The 21,750-nt window shown below is 41.2% G+C and overlaps 1 protein-coding gene across 3 annotated transcripts in view; it reads left to right on the plus strand.

Annotated features, from left to right (window-relative positions):
- YTHDC1 (YTH N6-methyladenosine RNA binding protein C1) overlaps positions 1 to 18,827 on the plus strand; it is a 62,852-nt gene extending 44,025 nt beyond the window's left edge. For all 3 annotated transcript variants that reach the window (XM_088456424.1, XM_088456425.1, XM_088456426.1), the window contains 8 exons: positions 2,356 to 2,440; positions 3,891 to 4,057; positions 6,524 to 6,606; positions 9,022 to 9,058; positions 9,139 to 9,178; positions 15,071 to 15,133; positions 16,206 to 16,340; positions 17,409 to 18,827. In XM_088456424.1, the coding sequence (XP_088312550.1) occupies positions 2,356 to 2,440; positions 3,891 to 4,057; positions 6,524 to 6,606; positions 9,022 to 9,058; positions 9,139 to 9,178; positions 15,071 to 15,133; positions 16,206 to 16,340; positions 17,409 to 17,630 (832 nt within the window). In that variant the 3' untranslated portion in view covers positions 17,631 to 18,827. The remainder of the gene's footprint in view (positions 1 to 2,355; positions 2,441 to 3,890; positions 4,058 to 6,523; positions 6,607 to 9,021; positions 9,059 to 9,138; positions 9,179 to 15,070; positions 15,134 to 16,205; positions 16,341 to 17,408) is intronic.
- Positions 18,828 to 21,750: the final 2,923 nt, after the last annotated feature.

The raw sequence follows: 21,750 nt of genomic DNA on the forward strand, positions 1-21,750 counted from the left end.
GGATCCTGCACAACATTCAATATAAAAGGAGATAATGGGCAACCGTGCTTTGTTCATCTGCCCAAGGAAATATGTTAGGTCTAAATAAATCATTGAAGGCAGACCGTTCTAATTTGAACATTTTGGCCCTAATTACATTTGTCCAAGAAATACAGTCAAAGGCTGTCTGCTGTTAACTTTTCTTGAGAAGAGTAATTGGCTTCTCCCCTTCTATACCTTGTTGGGTTTGAGTGTGAAGAATACCTGCAGTCAGGTGACCATTAGGTCTAATGCTGTGTTCAACACAAATTGGCTTTAGATGCTCGTGCATTGTGTGCAAGGAAATATGCTTATTCGCCCTTATGTAGCATTGTATGCATCTTTGCTGATCGCCACACCATATCCTTATACTTAATTTGTTCCTCATAAGTGCAAACTTGCACAAGCTATTCTTGGTGCCAGGGCTGTGTAGTCAGACAATTTTGGGTAGGATCGATAGAAATGTACCGACTGACTCCAGTTTAAAATGAAAATTTATAATACTAATGATAGCCATATATTAGAGTTGTCATAAATTGCAATTTTTGAACAAACCGTGCTGTACTGCAAGCAATTTTTGCAAATGCATTTTTATACTTTGCTTGCATTAAAAATGAAAAACATATTCAAGTTCTCTGCTCTGTTCATCAGGTCTAGTTCTCCATTGTGAAGTGAAATGTCATTTTGAAATACTATTTGGTTATTAGGGCATTTTGCACATCTCTCATCTGCTGAAAGTTTCTGCATTGCGGCTGCCTTAGGGAACTACATTCATTTTTGGTGGTTCTTTACAGCAGGTTTGTATAATTTGTGCCATTGAAACATACAGAGTAGCCCGTGGCAGTTTTTCTTCTGACAGCGCTTAAGGGCATTATAACCAAGTTACGCCTAGAGAACCAGGATTGTAGATACGACTTTTCAATATAAAGTGGACTTGACTGCCTGGTGCCCTGGTCTCCCAATGGTGCTCCGCATCAGTTGATGTAATTAACTCCCCTGTCTCAAGTGCCGCTGAGGTGACCAGGAATGTGGATATTACTTTGGTACTTATAGCTATTTGGGTCATGACCTTTTTTTTTTTTTTTTTTTGATGTTGCGCTCACAGTACACACTGCAAGAAGTTTCATCAGTACAGATGTGTCCTCATACATCTAGCCACCTCGTGTGTTAAACAGCCCTTCTACTCGCGCTGTGGCGTGACTCTGTAGCACCAAGCTTCTTTGTGACTTTTTACCTTCATGTATAGCGCGACCTGTAGTGCGCGGAGGATAGATGTATGTGGACACATCTGTATATTTGTCAAATATTATATTGGTGATTAATAAATTATTCCTTATACATTTATTTTAGAGCTGGGAATTCCATTTGCGTCTTTTTTTTTTTTTTTTTGTGGGAACTTGTATCCAAGTTGCTATTATTATTAATTGAGATTCACATTATTTGTTCTATAATCATTTAAAAACTGACTATTTTGAAACTCTGAAATTCATTGGGGGGGGAAATTCAGTTCTGTTCACCTGCGTCTAATAGTGCTGGAAGCCTGACGCAGCTATTCAATTGTTGCTCTGTTTGGGCGCGTACAGCCGCAGGGGCACATCATTCTGTTTGTAGCCCCCTTGGCAGGTGAGCAGAAATGTGCGATAATCTGGCATTTTGGGCACCCACATGGGAGTTTGGGCGCCCAAAGCAATATTTTAGACTGGTCTTGCTATTTTACGCAGCTAAATCCTGTCTGACTGGGTGCGACTTGCACAATATGCATGGGTGACCAAAAACGATTGAATATCGCTCCCAGAGCTCCCATCACTTAAGACGGGAGATAGGGTTCAATAAAGCAATTGAATTCCCCCCTTTGATGGGATATGTCTAGTTGAGGTGTTTGTTCTGATCAGGATAGCTACTTTGCTAAATTGGTTACCACAGCAAACACGTTCATTTCTTTGGTTATCTTGATTCATTTGGGCTTGCTCTGTTCACATTGTGTCGTAAGTCTTAAAGCTTTAGTTAAAGTTTTAGTTACCTTTTGCCTTTATTTTGTTTGTGAGAAAATTGTTACCACAGAATAGGCATATAACTAGCTTGTGTTATGGCAGTCGCTATAGTGACAACTTTGTAGATTTGAGAACCTTTATATGACACCTCTCTATAAAGCTTGTGTGTTTTTTTTTTTTTTCCTTTCAAAAGGAGAAAAATTTGCTATGGGCATCACTCCAGAAATGACAAATAGTTTTTAATCCTCTTTATTTTTGGCCATATTACTGTAAACTCTAGGTTGCACATGAAATTTTATATTACTTGTGAATATAATATTTAGTGTTACTACTTTTCATTGTGTAGACGTGAACTCCCATTTACGAAATCTGCTCACCTGACGAACCCATGGAATGAACATAAGCCAGTGAAGATTGGACGCGATGGTCAGGTTAGATAATTGTTCACTAGTGCAACAAGTCCAAATGTTGTGGCCTTCACTTATGATTTGTATAGTGTAAATTTTAATGCAAATCTCAGCAAATGATCCTATATTTTAATTATTCAATGCACTTCATATGATTTCCTGAATGTTTACAGGTTCATTTTACACCTCTATGGCACTATTAAACCATAGTTAAACACTTTCAGTTTAAAAAAAACAACACACTGTACCTACATATTAATGAAACAGCACATTTTATTTTTTTTCCCTGCAATTTGATGCAATGTAATTTTTAATAATGAAGTACAGGTTGAGTCTCCCATATCCAAAATGCTTGGTACCAGGGGTATTTTGTATATCGGAATATTCCGTATTTTGGAATATTTGCATACCATATTGAAATGTCTTAGGAATAGGGCCCAAATCTAAACACAGAATGCATTTATGTGCTATATACACCTTATACACACAGCCTGAAGGTAATTTTATACAATATTTTCAATAAATTCATGGCTCAAACAAAGTTTGTGTACATACATGAAATTCATTTCTGTCATATACACCTTATACACACAGCCAATAGGTCATTTTATACTTTATTTTTTAAAAATTTGTGCCTTAAACAAAGTTTGTGTACATTGAACCATCAAAAATAAGGGTTTCACTATCTCAGTAATGCTAAAAATATTCTGTAATTCGGAATATTCCGTATTTCAGAACATTTGGATATGGGAGACTCAACCTGTGTATGAAAAACCGTTTTACCCAATGAAATATTTGTCCCATACATTGCTATATGATTTGTTTGTGCTTTCTCTTTTTACAAAGATCGCACTACTTTTATCTTCCACTATGGTAACACTGAGCCACAGTACTCACTCACCTGCACCTGCAGAGATCTAAAATGGAAGCAAATACTTTGAAAATGCAACTTAATAAAAGGAATACTAAAACCTTTCCACTCCATCGCCCACGGTTGCACCTCACGAATAATTGTTCATCTTCTAGCGTTAATGAGGACTCTGACTCACACTTTTTTTTTTTTTTTTTTAACAAAAACCTGCCATGTTTTTTTTTTTCTTTACAGTTAGAATATATTGCAGATCCAGTGCCTACTACTGATCTACAAAGAAGTGACTTCTCCATGAGACACTACCCTATTTGCCATGTGCACTTCCTTGCTCTACTTGTTGGTCTGTTAACCGGGCACAAATAAACTAAGCTCCAAGTATGATCAGCAGTGTCCCCTTCCACAGTGCTCTGGGGGAAAGTTGTTTTACAGTCCATCCTTCTCTTCATGTGGTCACAGCCATTTTCCCTTGTTTTCATAGTGGATCACAGCAATGTAGTCAGCTGAAGGGCAAATTTAAATTTTGAATGAAAACTTATTCATCTGTTGCCTCTGTATTAAAGCAAATGCTTTGTTGTTAATTTTGCAATAATTGATTATTTGCAGGAAATTGAACTGGATTGTGGGACACAGCTTTGCCTTTTGTTTCCAACGGATGAAAGCATTGACTTGTATCAAGTCATTCACAAAATGAGGCACAAGAGAAGAATGCATTCACAGCCCCGTTCGCGAGGTCGTCCCTCACGCCGAGAGGCAACACGAGAAGTGGGAAGGTTAGAAACGTTCTATGGACTGATAGTAGGCACTTGTGCTGGAGTAACCTGATGGACAACACAGCACACATTTCGCTGCCTGTGATGAAGAGCAAAAATCCTCACATCAAGCTGCATGGAAGAGTTTTGTGGCTTCATTGAGGATTTCACTTGGGTCCCATTCCTTCTGCCCCCCTTATTCTCCCCTAACCAACTTCATTTTGCATTACGAGTCTCAAGACCCAGCAGGGGAGGTTACCACTAAGTCATGGAGAGCAGCTATTTAGACTAGTATAGACTAGATCTGTTTAAATTCAGAGGAAATAAAACAGCAGTCTTGTAGGCAGACACAAGTTTGAGGAATTAAATCTACTTGCAGAAAGAAAGTATGTTAATTTCTTGTTAAAAGCCTTTTCTTTCAGGTGTAACCCTGGATATCCCCTATCAGATATGGGACTTATATAATGGATCAATAATGGTGTTGCAGAAGATGCCACCTCCTCTTGAGGAGATAAAGCTTAAAAATGTTGCTTTGTTTTCAAGAGGAGCCTTGTTGGGACTATTTCCATATGGCTTTGCCATGATGTGTTTAGAAGCAGATTGCAAAGTGTGATCTATAAGTAATATCACAGTGAATACATCTTGCTGAGCTCCTGAAACCGCTTTAGTTTCTGTGGAAAGGGGAGCAAGTTGCGCTTGGAGACCCGGCAACAAACCAGAAAGTGTGGCTGTTGCTGTGTCTGTACATCCCTTCCAGATGCTGGCAGTACCTGTGGACTATATGTTGTAGTGGATCGACATGGTTATTTCTCACTGCTTTATGAACTTAACACCATGTACCAGGAAAAAGAGGGTGTAACTTGGTTTCAGAATTGGAGAAGGCTTTCAAAGAACTGATGCTTAAAAGCCCTTCAGCCAATCACCCCTCCCTTATATAGGCTAATTGCATAAAGATAAAGCTTACAGGTTTTTCCTAAAGACTGGATATGTTGGTTTGAAGGGGTGCAACTGTTGTGGGTATTTCGGTGGTAGGTAGAGAGCAAACTCCAGTGTCCCTATTTCATCCTAAAAGGACACCACCGATTAGGTAGCAGGAAACCTGGCAGAGCCCCCTATTTCAGTTCTTTTACTTTTTTTTCCCTTTTTGTTTTTGATTTATATGGACTGACCACAAAGAAGTTGTAAGCTGAGGTTTCCTTTACTCTTATGCGCATTAACAAGTGATTTTTTTTACTCCAGTTTTGCAATGGACTGCATAATATATTGTAACAGCACTACTACACCTTCTCAGGTCCGCCTTGTATATGTGCGGCTTACAGCTTAAAATCGTTAGTGGACTACTATATGAACTGTTGCTATATTTTATACCGGTCATAAATGCACTCTACAAGAAAGCGGTATGTTCCCTCTTTACACCAGCTTTTACCTTTTTTTTTGCTAATCTGATTTTTTGCTTTATGTGCAACTGCTATGCTTCTTGCTCAGATTATAGGGTTTCACCCAACAATTTAATAATTTAAGCAACAAAATGTTGGTGAAGACTTTAAATTTATTGGCTCTTTTTAATCCATTGGTATAACAGGTTTTCAACTATTGATACTAGTCTTCTATTTACATATGGAATTGTTGACGTAGTTCTGACACATTTCTGGTAATGCCCATTAGTAGTGTTTTATTTATTTATTTTTTGTTTTAACAATAACCTTGATCAATCTTAATCTGTTACAGAATTTTAATTAAATGTTAAAAGGGCATCACACCAAGTAATGTAAACGTAGAATGTTTATTATGCTCATTTAAAAAGCACCTTTGAGTTGAGGTTATCACTTGTTTTTTTAAGACCATGGTGCCATATTGATGACCAGATAAAATCTAATATGTGCAATAACAATATTTAGTTTTCAAACCGCCATTAGGGTGCCTTAAGGAAATATACTTCATAGTTTTGAGCTAACTTTAAATAAATACCCTTGCTAAACAGCAGTTATATGTATTAGTTCCTTTTGGGCTCTACAACTGAGATGTTATCAGTCAATAGGGATTTGTTCTTTTGGGTTAAAATAAAATACTGCACACTCCCTTAGAATCTTACTGATTTTACAGAGGGCTGGTTACCCTCTAAAGTATGAAGAGATGGCTAAGGCATTGGACTGGTATTGATTATGCGTTTTATTTTTTTTATTGTGATATAGAGCTTATGTATTGTAAACTATTCAAATGAACTAGTAAATTCTGATTTGTGAAGGCTGTCTATGATTGTAGATAGTTGTGCGTATAGTTGCAGGGTGATGCATTTAGTCCCTCCTTAAGAGTTGTGTGAGCATGAGGCACAGTTAATTGTAGCAACCTGTGTTTGAACCTACAACATCAGACATGTATCTGGCTTTATGAAGGGGGTACCACAGCTTTTTACAGGTATGTACTTAAAGAAATTCAAAAATAACTTAACCTAGCTTTCTATTTAATTTTTACATTTAATTTGTGTAGGCGTCGACCAGAAGATTATGATATTCATAACAACCGAAAGAAACCAAGAATTGACTATCCCCCTGAGTTTCACCAACGACCAGGTTAATATTTTACTTCAAGCTAATTTGTCATTTTAACTTTTTAACTCAATCTGTTACAAAAGCAAATTCTACTACCAACCCACTGCTATTTTCTGTATTTGCAAAAATATTTATTTTTAAAATATTTAGTTTTCGTCAGAAACCAAGTTTCTATGTTTATACTACTTGTAGTGGCAAATCCCCATGTTAGACAGAAAAAATATATATCGAGAGAGCGAGAACATCCTATTTGATACACTACATTCAGGGTCATAATTTGTTCACACAATTATAAAATTTTATAAATCTAACCCTTAACAGTAAAAAGTAAGTACTCTTACTACTTCCACATCGCTAAAGACAGTACTTTGAGCCAGATACTGCTAATCACGTGTACATGATTTTGAACAATACTTGATCACCAAAGTGCTGTTGCCTCAATATAAAAGCAAAACCTTTGACAGTTAAGTCTAGAGGGTTCTTCTTTGTGTTACTGCTGTGTCACGGAGAAAAGTAAGCTGCAATGGTGCTCATCTGTGTTACATACGCTTTGTAAGGCTATTTCAGAACAGTTTGAAGTTCTTCACTCTTCTATGAGAGAGATTACATGAGAGAAACAGAGGACTGTTGTGAATTCTCTTTCAGATGTTGGTGGGCTAGCAAATGAATCCAAAAATCAGATCTGAAGCTGTTTTTGAAAAATTGCAAAGTAGGAGAAAAAAATGTTTTGTAGCTACACAAAGCTCCTCTTCAAAACACAATGAGGAAATTGTGAGCTCATCTGTCAATAACTGACGGATGGCTGGCATTGGATGATGTAACAAGACAATGGTACTAAGCACAGCCGCAATACTTAACTGGCTGAAAGAAGATACATTTGTATCAAAGTCCATAACTTCAACTCCATTGATATTGGTGTGACTGAACATTAAGAGGGCTTTGCTGAAATGCAATGTATTAAATGCTGACAATTTATTATTTTTGTTTTGTTATATTGTTATAGTCACTAAAGCAGTTGTTCAATTTAATTCATGGGTTGTACTTTTTCACAGGTCATATTTTTGTTTAATAAATAGTAACTTACTGTTTATTTCTTCACATGAGATTAAATTAATCATATTTTCTCCGTCATCCACTAGGGGGACACTGGAGCATAGAGAATGGGGTATAGATGGTGGTAGAATAGAGCCTGGCACTTTAAATAATTTAGTAGTTTGACTGTCTCCTGCCCCATCAGCCCCAGTTTTAGAAATGTGTCCGAGAGCCGGTGCACATTGGGGCTTACGTTTTTTGTCCTTATACGACACATTTGAAAGAGATTTACTTTTTACATGACTATATTCAAATAGGTATTTGTACATTTTACTTTATAAATGGGCTGTAAATAATAATGTGAAACAGAATGCATCCTCTGTTTTCATTTCTTATTTGTAAGCCTGAAGTACTGATTCTAAGGGGTCAATTTAATTAGGTGCGAGTTGGGTTCCGCGAGCTGTTTTCAAGGCAAAGTCAGTTGCAATTCATAAGCAGCTGAAAAGGGAGGGAAAATCTTTATTGTAAGGTAACAATATCTGGACATAGTGCAAAACCTGTTACACCCCTCCTATTAAATAAGCATGCACTTGGAGGAGTTTAAAAGCATTGTTTGGCCTTTAAAGACATGTCAGTTTTCAGATGCATTTCTCTAAAAAGCTCAATTATATGTTAGATGATGTGGGAGAGGTGTGTGGGGGTGTAAATGATGCTGGACAGGTATGTGGAGGTGTAAAGGATGTGGTACAGGTGTGTAAAGGATGTGGTACAGGTGTGTAAAGGATGTGGTACAGGTGTGTAAAGGATGTGGTACAGGTATGTGAAGGTGTAAAGGATGTGGTACAGGTATGTGAAGGTGTAAAGGATGTGGTACAGGTATGTGAAGGTGCAAAGGATGTGGGACAGGGTTTTTTTTGTACTTGCAGATGGAAGCTAAAAACGTTTTTACAAACTTGTGCAAAAACACCAAATTGCTAGAAAGACTTTAATTTGATGAAAATCACTTGCTAACATTTTTCAACCACTATGTGCAAAAACTCCCTTTTGACACCATTTAAGAGCCTCCAGTAGTCTTCTTATGGCTCTAACAGCTTTTTATATGGTTCTGCTATGTCAGTTGTCACTCTTTTGGGGTCCACATCGGTTTCCCCACTTTTTCATGCCCTTCCAGTATGCTTTCTGTACAAAATTTGTGCAAACCTTGCAGTGAGTAGCACAAATTAGCATTTGTAATTGAATCTGATATTTCTATGGTGTGTGCATTAGTGAGATGTTTGCGAGTGTTATGAAACAAACTCGCACCGAATTGCATTGACCCCTAATAACAGTGTTCTACTCAAACTACACATGCTAAAGTAATGCATGTTTATCTGCATTCACACTTTGAATGTTTTTTCTAAACAGGTTTTGTCAAGGATCCTCGTTTCCAAGAAGTGGATAGGTAGTACCTATTTGTTTAATTAAAACATATCCTTAATGAAATAAAATTTCTGTTCTAATTTTGTCTCTTTTCCTCCACAGAAGATTTACAGGAGTCCGTAGAGATGTATTTTTAAATGGAGTAAGTTCAGTGTAAATGGGAGTTTAGAGTTGGTCACTTTGAGTGGGCATTGTTAAGTGGTAAAATGTTTAGTCTCTTCTGTTTACTTAGTGACACTGGTACCACGGGGTTAGAGCATCAGCCAGGAGATTTATTCTTTTCTCTATATGTACAAGTCTGCCAGGAAAGAATTTTTTTTTTTTTTCCTTTCTACTAGGATCATGGCATAGCTTTGGGACTAGAAAAAATCTTTTTCTTATTTTACATTTCTTTTCTACAAGACTGTTGTTGCAGCAGTGGTCATACAGGGTATTCTTGTATGCTGCAACGAGCAGGCCAAAGTGGTGATGTTTAGCAGCTACCACTCTCTAAGTGACTGCCTCTAGGGGTGAGAATTGGCTGCTACCACCATAGGTAAGGGCTATGGACATGTTGCTGCTATCCTCATCAGGCAAATGACCAGGCAACTGGGACGTAACTAACATAAGTAACTCATCTCTTCCCACTGGGGTAGAGGCTTTCTAAAGTTGCAGAAGGGGCTTGCATAGATGGAGTAATGCAATCAGATGGCAGGGGCTAGACACCATATCTGCACTTCACTAAGCACTACTGGACATATAGGTGATGGTTGTCTACGAAAACCAAGTTAATACTGAGTCTAGGTGGGATTTGTCTACTGTCTGTCCTTTGTGGACTTTTTCCTAAGAAGACAGCCAAACTAAGCTGCCAGACACAGAGACCCACAGTTGCTGCTTCTTTCTATCTCGCAGCAGTAAAGTTGCAGTGAGAATTTGTCATTTCTCCTTCATCCAGTAGAGACATGCTGGGATTGTAGATGGCGGTGACTGGCACTTTACACTGTTTTGTGGAGCCTTGATCTCTTTCTTTTGATTGATAGTCAGACAAATTGCCTAGTGAACAGTCCGGAAAGGACACTGTGTGTGAGGCATATAGAATCTACCCCTACAGCTGTAATCGCCAGAGTCCTTGGAGGGATCAGGTTGTCTTTTCCTCTCAGGAGGCAGCTGATGTGGTTGATAGTTTGGACCTGGACTCCTCTGGGAAGCTGGGGTACATAAGATTGTGCGGGTGGGACAGCAGCCTATTAGCTATTCATAATGGTGAGAAGCCTGTTATGCCAAACTTTACTACTTTTTTTTTTTTTTTAGCAAGAAACCGAATTTATATTCCTTACGCTCATCATCAGCTAAATTTGCTTTTGTGAGTTGTGGGCCAAACCTGACAAGAAGTTCCAAGTTTCATGCAGACTACAGGTCCTTTATCCTCACTAGGAAGTCCTATTGTGGGAGTCTCCTCAAAAGGTGGATTCCCCCATAGGGTCCTGGTCATAGATCACTACTATTCAAATTCCCTTCTTCTACTCTTAAAGATGGCACATGGAATTTTGAATGCATTTTGAAACCTTTATGTTGCTAGAGCATCTAAGACTCATTTTTCCTGGAGTATTTAGAGCAGTTTTTGCAGTCTGGTAGTCCCAAGGTCTGTGTTACTGACTTTGTATGATCACATCTGGGAGGCATCTGATGTAGCCATACTTAACTAATTTGAGGAAAAACGAATATGAGTTCAGAATGTTTTTCTTAGCTCTAGTTTTCGAGCTACACTACCTTAGTTATAAGTCATAGTGAAAAGCTTTTAAAAATGTGATATTTATTGATACAGCTTAAATAGTTTCGATTCCGTTGCAAATAAGAACAAAAAATGAATCATACAGCAACCGAAATACCATCTGAAATATTGGCCTATTTATAAGAGTGCTTTGTCTTTGCTTGTAGCTGGGGCACCTCTCGTCACTGTCCAACAGTAGTCAGCATGCATAGAAGCGTCACCTACCCTGATATCATCCTTCCATTGCTGAAATATGGAATCTCTCGTCGTGCTTGTCACTCACTGTACTGCAGATGTCAGGGAAGAAGTTCAGATGAGAGTTGAGAGAGTGTGTTTTGAGTGACATGTTGCAGCCTAATTGCTGATACTTTTCTAGAAGGTTGTTTACAATCTCCACATAGTTTCCAGCTTTTATGTTACTCAAGAAACCATGCACAACACCTTTTAAAGCATACTTGCCTACCATTAGCTTGTCCTCCCCGGGAGAAGCCTGAGGAGGACAAGCAGATGGGCTGTGACGGGGATGGGGCCTGACTAGTCATGTCATTTAGCCCCACCCCTTCACTGTAAATTTGCCGTGATTGGCTTAAATTTAATTAGGGGTGGGCTAAATGACGCGATTCATGTAGAAACGTGTCATTAAGCCCCGTCCGTCTCTATCCAAGCCCCCCCCCCAAGCGTTTCTGGATGAACAATGTCACATCACCACACACAATTCTCTAGATGCCAAAATTCCCTAGTATTTAAAAAAAAGTACCCCTACAGCATTATAAATGAGCAATATCTCAGAATCAAGAGCTATCAGTTTTAAAGGTCATTCATTCTTTGCATGCTGAAATCTTTTAGAAGCAACTAGTTTCACGTCTGAAACATTTTCAGCTCCAGTGACGTGGCACGATGTACAGTCTGGCTTAATACCTGGTTAGAGAACTCGAGTCCCTTCCTATGTCTTGTTCAGCCATGAACTGGATAACATTATTAGTTAGCCACAGTGGACCGTTAATGCTCCCGTCTATAATTCCTTAATTTTGTTTCTCATTTTGAGAGAGGAATTATAGTCGGACTTCATCTATGATGCAACCCATCAGTACATTTTTTCACCACTGTACTTCCTGGATACAAAACAAAGATCTACACTGAGGCAGGCTATTTAGTCTTTATTCTTTTTGGAAGAATAATCCACTTCTGGAAAAGCAGAAGTAGTATGCATTCTGCTCAAATAATTTCTCTGTCCGAATATCGTATATTTTTTCCCATAATTAGTCTTTCAACACCCAAATCTGGCTGGGGGGGGGCTCTGTCCTTTTAAATGGTTTGGAGAAGGATGAGTACATGCTTTCCAAGTACGTTACAGATACGCACATATGATCGTTGTTCCTGTACATGCTAAAACAATCATCTTTAAGATCACTGGCTGGGAGTGGCAAGAGGTGACCTCTTCGGAGGCCAAATCAGAACATATCGCCTGGTTGTCTGTGCACACTACAAGATGTGCACCACATCGTTCACGATATCTTCTGAATAACCATGCAGCACAGCCAACCAGAGGATGTCATATATGACGTGCGGGACTGCGCAATTGTGGTAACACTTTGACAAATCGTGCTGATATCGTTCTAGTGTGTACCTGGCTTAAAACTTCAGATCTAGTGTGAGTAAAACAAGACTGCTACTTGTTTCATTTGGACTTGCGAGTGTCTTGAAAGTGAAGTGACTTCTTTAAAATGTCAAGTATTTTGTCAGTTATCAAAATAAGCATGCACTTTTGTTGGATGTACGGACTTTTTTATTTTGTAGGATGTGCAACCCCCATAAATTACTTGGGGCATGCACTTAGATTTAAGCTTACATAATCCTTCCTCTGAACTTTTCATGTCGGTGCAGTTAAAGTTTCTTACATTTAAGACTACCTTTCTATTGGCTAGATCTACATCTACAGATGTGTTCTCAGACACCTTCCCTTTTTACCACAGGTAGTGATTTCTGAAATTTAGTACCTTTCCCTTAAATTTAGCATCTTATTCACATCATAGTCTCTTGCAAAGTTGCTTATAAAGTACTAGAAATTTTGCTTAATCTATGGCTTTATACCAAAGATGCATGGCCTCTGTCTCTATTTGCACAGATTAGCATCTGTGCACAGTAACTGCATGCAATGCCAGTGTCCAGTGTACCCATGCATTGTAATCTTGTTGCTTTAGTAATATGACTAATGCTGGCCATACACGCTACAATTATTGGGGCGATCCGCCTGATATCGGCGGATCGCCCCGATAATTGTAGCGTGTGTGCGGGAGACCGAGGGTTAAATATTGCTCGGTCGGACATGCAGGATTGTCCAGCATGAAAGTCTGTGGCAAGACGAATTCTGTGGTTTAGTCAAAAAGTCAGTGGCGCGTACAACACTTGGCTATTAAATAATGGGACTGTACTTACCATACTGCATGAGTTAAATGGGAGTAGGGGAACATTGACCTTGGACTATCCCAAAACAGTTTTGCATGTTTCACCCCTCTCGCACAGATAGTTTGCTACCACAGTGTTCGAAGAAGTCGTGTTTTGTTTTCCTGTGCATTGTAAAAATGTTACGTTCAAAAGTAGAGCAACGTGTTAACTTAACATTTTTACTTAAATTGAAAAAAATGTGACCCTAGGCTTCCAGGCAGATTATATGTCCCGTGCAAGTGTGTTTGAGTGGCACAAAGGATTTAGTAGCGGTCATGAGGATGTCGAAGATGAACGTTCTGAAAGACCTTGCACATCAAAAACACGTGATGAAACATAGAAGGGGTACAATTTTAAAATGTTTTTGCTATAATTTGTTTGATTATATTATCAGTCTTGTTATTGAATACACACCTCGTATAAGGGCTATTTGGCATGATTTGAGGGTAGGTGAATGCGGACACATCTCTAGAAGATTTTTGGAACAAGGGGATCTGTCGTGCATTACTTCATTTATAATTTTCTGGGACAATATGGCGCATTTTCAGCCTAAGAAGCCCATCTTGCACTCAAGTGAGGATGTTCTGGCTTTAGGCCATCTTCTTTCTTTAGAAGAAGTAGGGTGTTGTTTTTTTTTTTTGCTGAATATTTTCTGGTCTCTAAGGACAAATGAGTCTTGATTCAGATTTCTACGCAAACCCGATGATTTCCATACAAATCCAATGGTGGGGTGTCTGCGCATGTGCAGAAAAAGTCCTAATTTGATATAGGACGAAACGCGTTGACCAGAGCCACCAAGTGCCTACCAGGCGGATTGACACACTACTTTACTGCTACAGCCGCTCAAGTTAGCATTTGCCCAGCAAGACTTGCTGACCATTTAGCCACATATTGGCTTTGCCCCAACACAGGCGTGCTTGGGTCAGGAGCTGCTGGAGGACAAATTGCCCAGCAAGCCCTACCCGCCAAACGCACAGCGGGAAGTGCCGATCAGCTGACCTTCAGTGCACACCTTGTTTGGAAGTATCCAGCGGCCGGAGCCGCTACGTTGCTGCACGCGTCTGGGGCAGGAGTCACTGGAGGACTTAACGCCCAGCAAGCCCTGCATGCTTTTCCACAGCGGTATATGCTGATTGAATTTGCAGCCATCACCAGAAGATTAGAAGAGCATTTCATTTAGTGCCTTCGATGTGTACATCATACTGATACCACTGCATCCCGTGAGATCTATATCCATTTGAATTTTATGTTGATATGATTGTGAACATCTCCATGGGACCGTATGTATATTAGCGTGGCCACGCTTACAGCACTCTATATTGGTTACCAAGACACCAAGTAAATGCTTGTATTTTATACCAGTAGCTGGGACGCCAGCACTCTTTTACCCAGTTGTTATTGCCTTTATTAGATTCATTGTTATCTGGAGACTAGCGATTGTATTGTGATATTTATGTGCTATTATTAAATAGAATATTTTATTGATCCAGTCTTCCATTCATTTGAACAGAGAGCACACATACAAGTTACTATCTGTATTGACAATAATTATTACCATCCACCTTGCGCAGTAGCTACACAGGTTGTTGCTTTCAGGTTGATTCCTTTATGCCCTATGGCTCCAGTGTCCCAAATAAATTCAGAAGTAAGGATTTAAGACTAGTACAAATTACATTTTTATTCACAACTTTAAAGGCAAGAATGCACGAGCCTGTGCACGGCACAAATAATTTAAATCAAACCAGGCAACACCCAAATTGAGTTATTGTATGTGCTATTTGAACAGTTTCATGGTATTGGCCTTTATTAAAGTGATATATATATTTTTTTTCTTTTTAGTCCTACAACGACTATGTGAGAGAGTTCCATAACATGGGACCACCACCTCCATGGCAGGGAATGGTTTGTGTCCTTTTTACATTTTTCTTTACTACTCTCATATGTATCCAAACATGTATAATTAAATGTTTTGTACTCTTTCACAAATACATTGGTTTCTGTAGAGCATCTGCGGTGCAATGTTAAAATAACCTAGACTGGGAGAAGGGCTAAAGATCTAAGTAAAAGATGATGGAGATGCTAAATTACAAGCTAGGCCAGAGGTAACGCATCACCACATAGAGACTGCCAGGCATGTTGGGTTTTGGGTTACACAACAGCAGCTGCTGGTTCGTTCTTTTGAAATTGGATTTAGAAGATGATGTTGGGTTGAGCAAGCATTGTATATTCAGGTTGAGACTATAAAGAGTACAGTAAAAAGAAATATTGACTTAAATAGTACTAAGTTGAAGTACAAACTTTATAATTTGGCTTTTTTTTTCTACATATTTGCTGTAACTTTGGTTGGATCAACTTTTCCCATAATGCTTACAGTGCAAGTTTTGTGTAATTATTCACCGGCAGACGGAACAAAGGGGGTCATTCAGACCCACTCACAAGCGGCAGTGGGTCGATGTTCCCCACTGCGCATGCGCACGATGGAGGGAGCTCCGTCGTGCGCATGCGCGAGACCCGGACTGCGACAGCCAAGCTGTCGCTCCGGGTCTCGCACCAAAGGGGGCGTGCTGTCGATGGTGACTGACAGCACGCCCCTTTTGGTGGGCGTGCCTACCAGACGGAGGCGTTCCCATGAAGCCGGCCCCACTGACATCACTCGTGTCTACAGTGCAAATGGCTGTGACAGTTAACACAACTTGTATTCATTGATTTTTATATATTTTAGAATTAGGTGTTAATAAATTTGCTGTCTATTTCATTCAAATGTTCATTTTAGACAATTTTGTTAAAGAAAAGACTGTTTGGTAACATGTCTGTAATTTTGTTTAGTTGAATATATTATGCTACAGGCACTTTTATCATGGAATATTATTTCACTATATACAAAGCACATATAACTAGATGCAGAAACCTTTAAAAAAAAAATCACAGTCAACTCTCATACTTTGTTCTTTTTTTTTTTTTCCTCTCCCCTCAGCCTCCGTACCCTGCAATGGAACAGCCTCCACATCACCCATATTATCAGCATCATGCCCCTCCCCCTCAAGCACATCCACAGTTTTCAGGTCATCATCCAGTTCAGCACGACACACGATATCGGGATAAACGGGTTGTAAGTTATCATGAATCTTCAATATCTACTAGAGTACCAAAATACATGCAGAACGAGTCTCCCTCCTCCTCCAAACCCCAGGCAGTGATGTTGTGGTCTGTGACCAGTGACATTACTGACAACATCGTGCCCCAGGACACTGTGTGAATGGCAGTCTGAGGCGCTTTTTTCCCTCCCTTTTTTTTCAATTGGCAGTTAAGTGGTTAAAAAAAAACATCTGCACTCTATGTGAAGTTCTCAGCTCTGTTTTTTATTTTATGCTTATTATAGCTCATTGCCAATTCAGCTGTTGTGTTCTTGGAACGTTGTAGTGTCGTATGTTGCAGTCTGTGAATGGAAGTGGTTTGCTGGCATTGATATCAATGATCCCACTATGTACCTTATTTTCAATGTGCTTTGCATGCTTAATCCACTTCAGCACTATTAAACCCCTTTTATACCAAAGTTTCGAATTTCCAACCCTGATCAGACCCCTTTTACACAGCATAGCCCAGTGCTGGCACTGTTCACAGATGTCATCTCCATGCATCACTGAAGTCGACCACACCGGAGCCGGGTCTGCAGTGAACCGGCTTTTCCGGTGTTGCGTTGCAGTGCATGTTTGGAGATGATATAACTCCAAGCGCCACTCGAGCCGGCCAATCAGATCGTGTTTACACTGCAGGGTGACACTGGAACGACATGTGGCCAACCCACAAGCTTCCCAATTTAGATCCCCTGGACCTGGGTGGATCCATTTACACTGACAATATTCCCTGGTTGATGCATGTTCACGTGCATTAACCTGGGATATTCAGTTTGGGGTATAAGTCAATGAGCCTGCAATACCAAAATTATTCCTAGACTTTTGTGCCAACCCATAGCCAGTCATATCACCATTGCGGCATTAATCCAGCAATGAAAATCCCCCTAAACATGGAAACCAGAATATCAGGAGTTCAGTAAACATTATTTATATGGTTGTTTATTTTTTAAGTCCCACATTTATAGTTCTGCTACATATACTGATCTGCTTATTTCAAGACATGTCTTTTGTTAAGCTTCTAATCAGATGTTTCCTTTGTATAGCATGACTACGATATGAGGGTGGATGACTTCCTTAGGCGCACTCAAGCTGTTGTCAGTGGCAGAAGAAGCCGTCCTAGGGAGAGGGAGAGAGAACGTGAACGAGAACGGCCCAGAGACAACCGGCGAGACAGAGGACGCGACCGTGACAGAGATCGGGACAGAGAGAGATTGCGTGACCGGGATAGAGGAGATAGAGGCGATAGAGGCAGATATAGAAGATAACTTCATTAGCCGGCATTTATGTGCACATGGATGTGTCCTTTGTGTATTTATAAAGTAGCAACATTTCTGTTAAAGCTATCTATTTTAAGAGTTCAAACAATAACCTACATTTGTTTTTGCTTTGATCCACTGTTGTGCACATATGTCAGCTGGAGAAATCTTAAAATGAATGATCTGGTGCACTTGGAGCTGTTGGAGAGCTTTTTGTACTTCATAGTAACATTATACCTATGTAAGTGTCCTCCACGTATTCTTCTTAAAACCTATTTTTACCAAGTTCTGCGCCATAGCCAGTCTAATGTGCATAGAAGCAGAACTTTGTCTTGAAGGCCATGTTAAAAGAACTACTGTTATGGTTTTTTCTCCCTCTTTACACATAGCTGATTCTGTGAAAATAATGCTGCTAATAAGTATGCAATTTTTTGAAGGTTAGATTCTGTATGAACATATTGTAAGTGTCACAACAGGAGATTCCCATTCTATGCGAAGAAAGCAATACTGTTAAGAGTAGTTGAGGGGTGTGTGTATATAATATAGATATATATATATATATATATCTATCTATCTCGTACACACAAACACAACTACTTTTTTTTTTTTTTTCTTGAATGAAGCTCTACCTTGTGTGTCTGAATGGAGATCGGACACAACCTGTGTGTGCTGGGTAGTATGACCATGTTAGCTTCTGCTATCATTATGTATTGAATTGATAACTTGTAATTTAATTTGTTATGACAGCGGTTTCTTAAGCCATTTGATAGCAGCTGTTCAGCTGGTTTTCCTCTGCTGCAAAGCCTTTTTTATTTTGTGTAGTCCTATATTCTCTCATTTTGTGCCATTTTTTTTAAATAAAACCACTGTGGAAATATAAAGTTAATCTGGTTGAATGGCTTTACAAAAAAAAAAAAAAAAAAAGTACTAACTTTGCTTTGGTATCTTGCCTATCACATTGGGTGCAGTAGTGTGCAAGCTTAAGTGTTTGCTTATTGCATATATGAAATATACATAAACATATATATATATATATATATATATATATATATATATATATATGTATATATATGGGTGTGTGTGTGTGTGTGTGTGGCGCTCTTGGAGTCATATTAAATGCAGAAATAACTTGTATTAAAGAACATCGTTTCTGAGTGTCCGCTCCGTCATCAGGACCATACAAGGAATAAAACTGTTTTATGTAAATATTCCTTTTAAGAGAATCTTTTTTACCACCTGATTGTACCATAATTCTCTAATGATTGATGACGTTATGATTTTAATTTTAGCCTTTAGGGCCCCCCTATCTTAAGTGTTCCTGGCCCCCCCAAAACCTTAATCCGACTCTGGGGAGGAGTAAAACTTTGCTATAATGAAAAATGTTGATAGAGTTTTTAAAGACTTGCAAATATATGGCTGTCTCACAGTACTGCCATATGGCCACTATATACCTCATGCTGCCATTTACATTACAGTGCTAACATTGCCCGCTGTATACTTCATAATGTGCTGCACACAGACACAGTAACCACCCCTTCTAGTTCCTTATGCTGCTTTCTGGTGCTGCAGCTAATATATTTGAACAGTTTAGCACTTTTAACAGGTTATGGCACTATACTTAAGGCTGAGCTACTATTTGATTGTAATTTACTACAAAAAGTGCAGCCTTCACTCTCTGATGCCTGATCGGAATCACAGCTTTAGTCAGTGTGCATTATTCCCTGCGAGCAGAACTCGCATTGTGATGAGCTCCACTCACCGAGTGAATTTGCTATCAAACTGTGTATGCCACATTAAAAATGTCAGGTGAGCAGTACAGGAGTGTCCTTTGATCACTACTGTGAGGGGTACAGCTCAGAGGAAGAATGCAGCCAGGGAGTAGGCGAGTAGAAAGGATTTGGGCTGTGATTGGATGGAAAGGCAAGGGGGGTGCAGTGGTATAGTAGGGGCAGGGGCACAGGAGGGGGCATAGATGAGGCAGGGGGACAGGAGAGGGGGGTGCAGGTATAGAGAGAGAAGTGGGAGCAGGAGCACAGAGCAGAGGGGGGTGTAGGGTATAGAGGGGTAGTAGGGGCAGAGGTACAAAGAATGGGGTGTGCAGGAGTATAGAGGAGCTAATGACCGGGGCACAGAGGAAAGGGGGGTGTTGCGGTATGAGGTAGTGTCAGCAGGGGCACAGAGTAAGGGGGTGCAGGAGTATGGAGGAGGTAGTGGGGGCAGGGGCACAGAGGTGGCATGGGCAAAGAAGAGGTGCAGGGGTATAGAGGGGGTAGGGGGGACAGGGTTAAGGGTGCAGGGATACAGAGGGGTAGTGGGGGCAGGGGCAAAGAGGAGAGGTGGGTGCAGGGGCAAAGAGGCGAGGGGCATAGAGGAGGGGGGGCTGCATAGGAGTAAGCATTAAGGGCAGAGACACAGTCTAGAGGAGGGAGCAGGCATATAGAGGAGGTAGTGGGTGCAAGGATACAGAGGAGAGGGGGCCATAGAGGAGCAGGGGCGCAGAGGAGTAGGCAGTAAAGGTAGGAGCACAGAGGAGAGGGGGGTGCAGGAATATAGAGGAGGTAGTGGGGGCAGGGACACAGAGGAGAGGGGGGTACAGGTGTATAGAGGGGTAGTAGAGACAGTCACAGAGGAGAGGGGGGTGTAGGGGTTTAGTGTAGGTAGTAGGGGCAGGGGCAAAGAGGAGACATGGACACAGGTGAGGGGCGTGCAGAGGTATAGAGTAGGTAGTGGGGGCAGGGACACAGAGGAGAAAGGGCCATATAGGATATGGGGCACAGAGGGGGGGGTGCAGAGGAGTAGGCAAGGGCATATAGGAGGGGGCTGCAGGCATATAGTGGGGGCAGGGACACAGGAGAGGGGACAATAGACGTGTCTGTGACACCGATAAGGGGATGCAGAGATATAGAGGGGGTAGTGGGGGTTAGGACGCCACGGGTAAGGGTGAGGGGGGGAGGAGTGTTAGGAGCTGTGAAGGGGATCAGAAAAGGTGACCTGTGTGGGGAAAAAAGGTGCCATGAATGGGGGAGTGTTAGGAGCTGTGAGGGGGGATCAGTAAAGTGACCTTTGTGGGGGGATGGGGGGGGCAGTAAAGGTGATGTGTGAGGCATGGAGGGGGAGTGGCAGGAGCTGTGAGGAGGGATCAATACATGTGATCTGACGTGTGAGGGGGGGCAGGGATGTCTTGTATGGGGATGATAGGAGCTGTCAGGAGGGATCACTAAAGGTGACGTGTTGGGGGGGTGTTAGGAGCTGTGAGAGGGATCAGAAAAGGTGACCTATGTGGGGAATAAGGTGCCATAAATGGGGCATGTTAGGAGCTGTGAGGAGGGATCAGTAAAGGTGACGTGTGGGGTCAGGGGTTCCATGAATGGTGGGGGGGAGGTAGTGTTAGTAGCTGTGAGGAGGGATCAGTAAATTCCAGAACACCGGACCAGTTCCCTGCAGCGACCTCTGCCGCTGAGGAGCTGTCCACTGTGTAAAGCGCGTCCCCGACTCCCCGTCCGGGGTGTGTGTCAGGCTGTCACCGGTGAGGGAGTGATCACAGTGGCTCCATGCTGGACCAGAATCTGGAACGCCGGACCGGAGAGTGAGTTAGTGACATGCTGTTACCAGGGAGCCGGGTGGGAGGGCTTACTGCCGGCTCCCCCCGTCCTGCTGCTGAGCAGCGCACAATTACAAACATCTGACACCCCCCCCCCCTCTGTCTGGGGGTATGTAGGAAGAAGCTGTATGTAATGCCTCCATGCACAGTGTACCCCGGGTGACAGCAGCGCACAGACAGTGCTACTGTGCAGGGCTGACAGTCCAGGATCAGCAGCAGGGTGCTGTGATCTCTCCCTCCCTGGTAACAGCATGTTACACACTCCAAACTGTCCGGCGTGCCGGCAGGGAGCCCATGTGATTGCTCCTTCCCCGGTGACAGCCTGTCACACCCCCCGGACAGGGAGTTGGGGACGCACATTACACAGCTGACAGCACCTCAGTGGCAGAGGTCGCTGCAGGGAGCTGGTCCGGTCTGGCGTTCCGGAATCTGGACCGGTTTGGCTATCGCCTAATCCCGTAAAGGTGACCTATGGCGGATCAGTAAATGTGATGTGTGGGGCATGGAGGGGGAGTACCAGTAGCACAG

Source organism: Taudactylus pleione, unplaced genomic scaffold (genome assembly GCF_031769625.1).
Source record: "Taudactylus pleione unplaced genomic scaffold, aTauple2 ptg000703l, whole genome shotgun sequence".
Taxonomy (NCBI): Eukaryota; Metazoa; Chordata; class Amphibia; order Anura; family Myobatrachidae; genus Taudactylus; species Taudactylus pleione.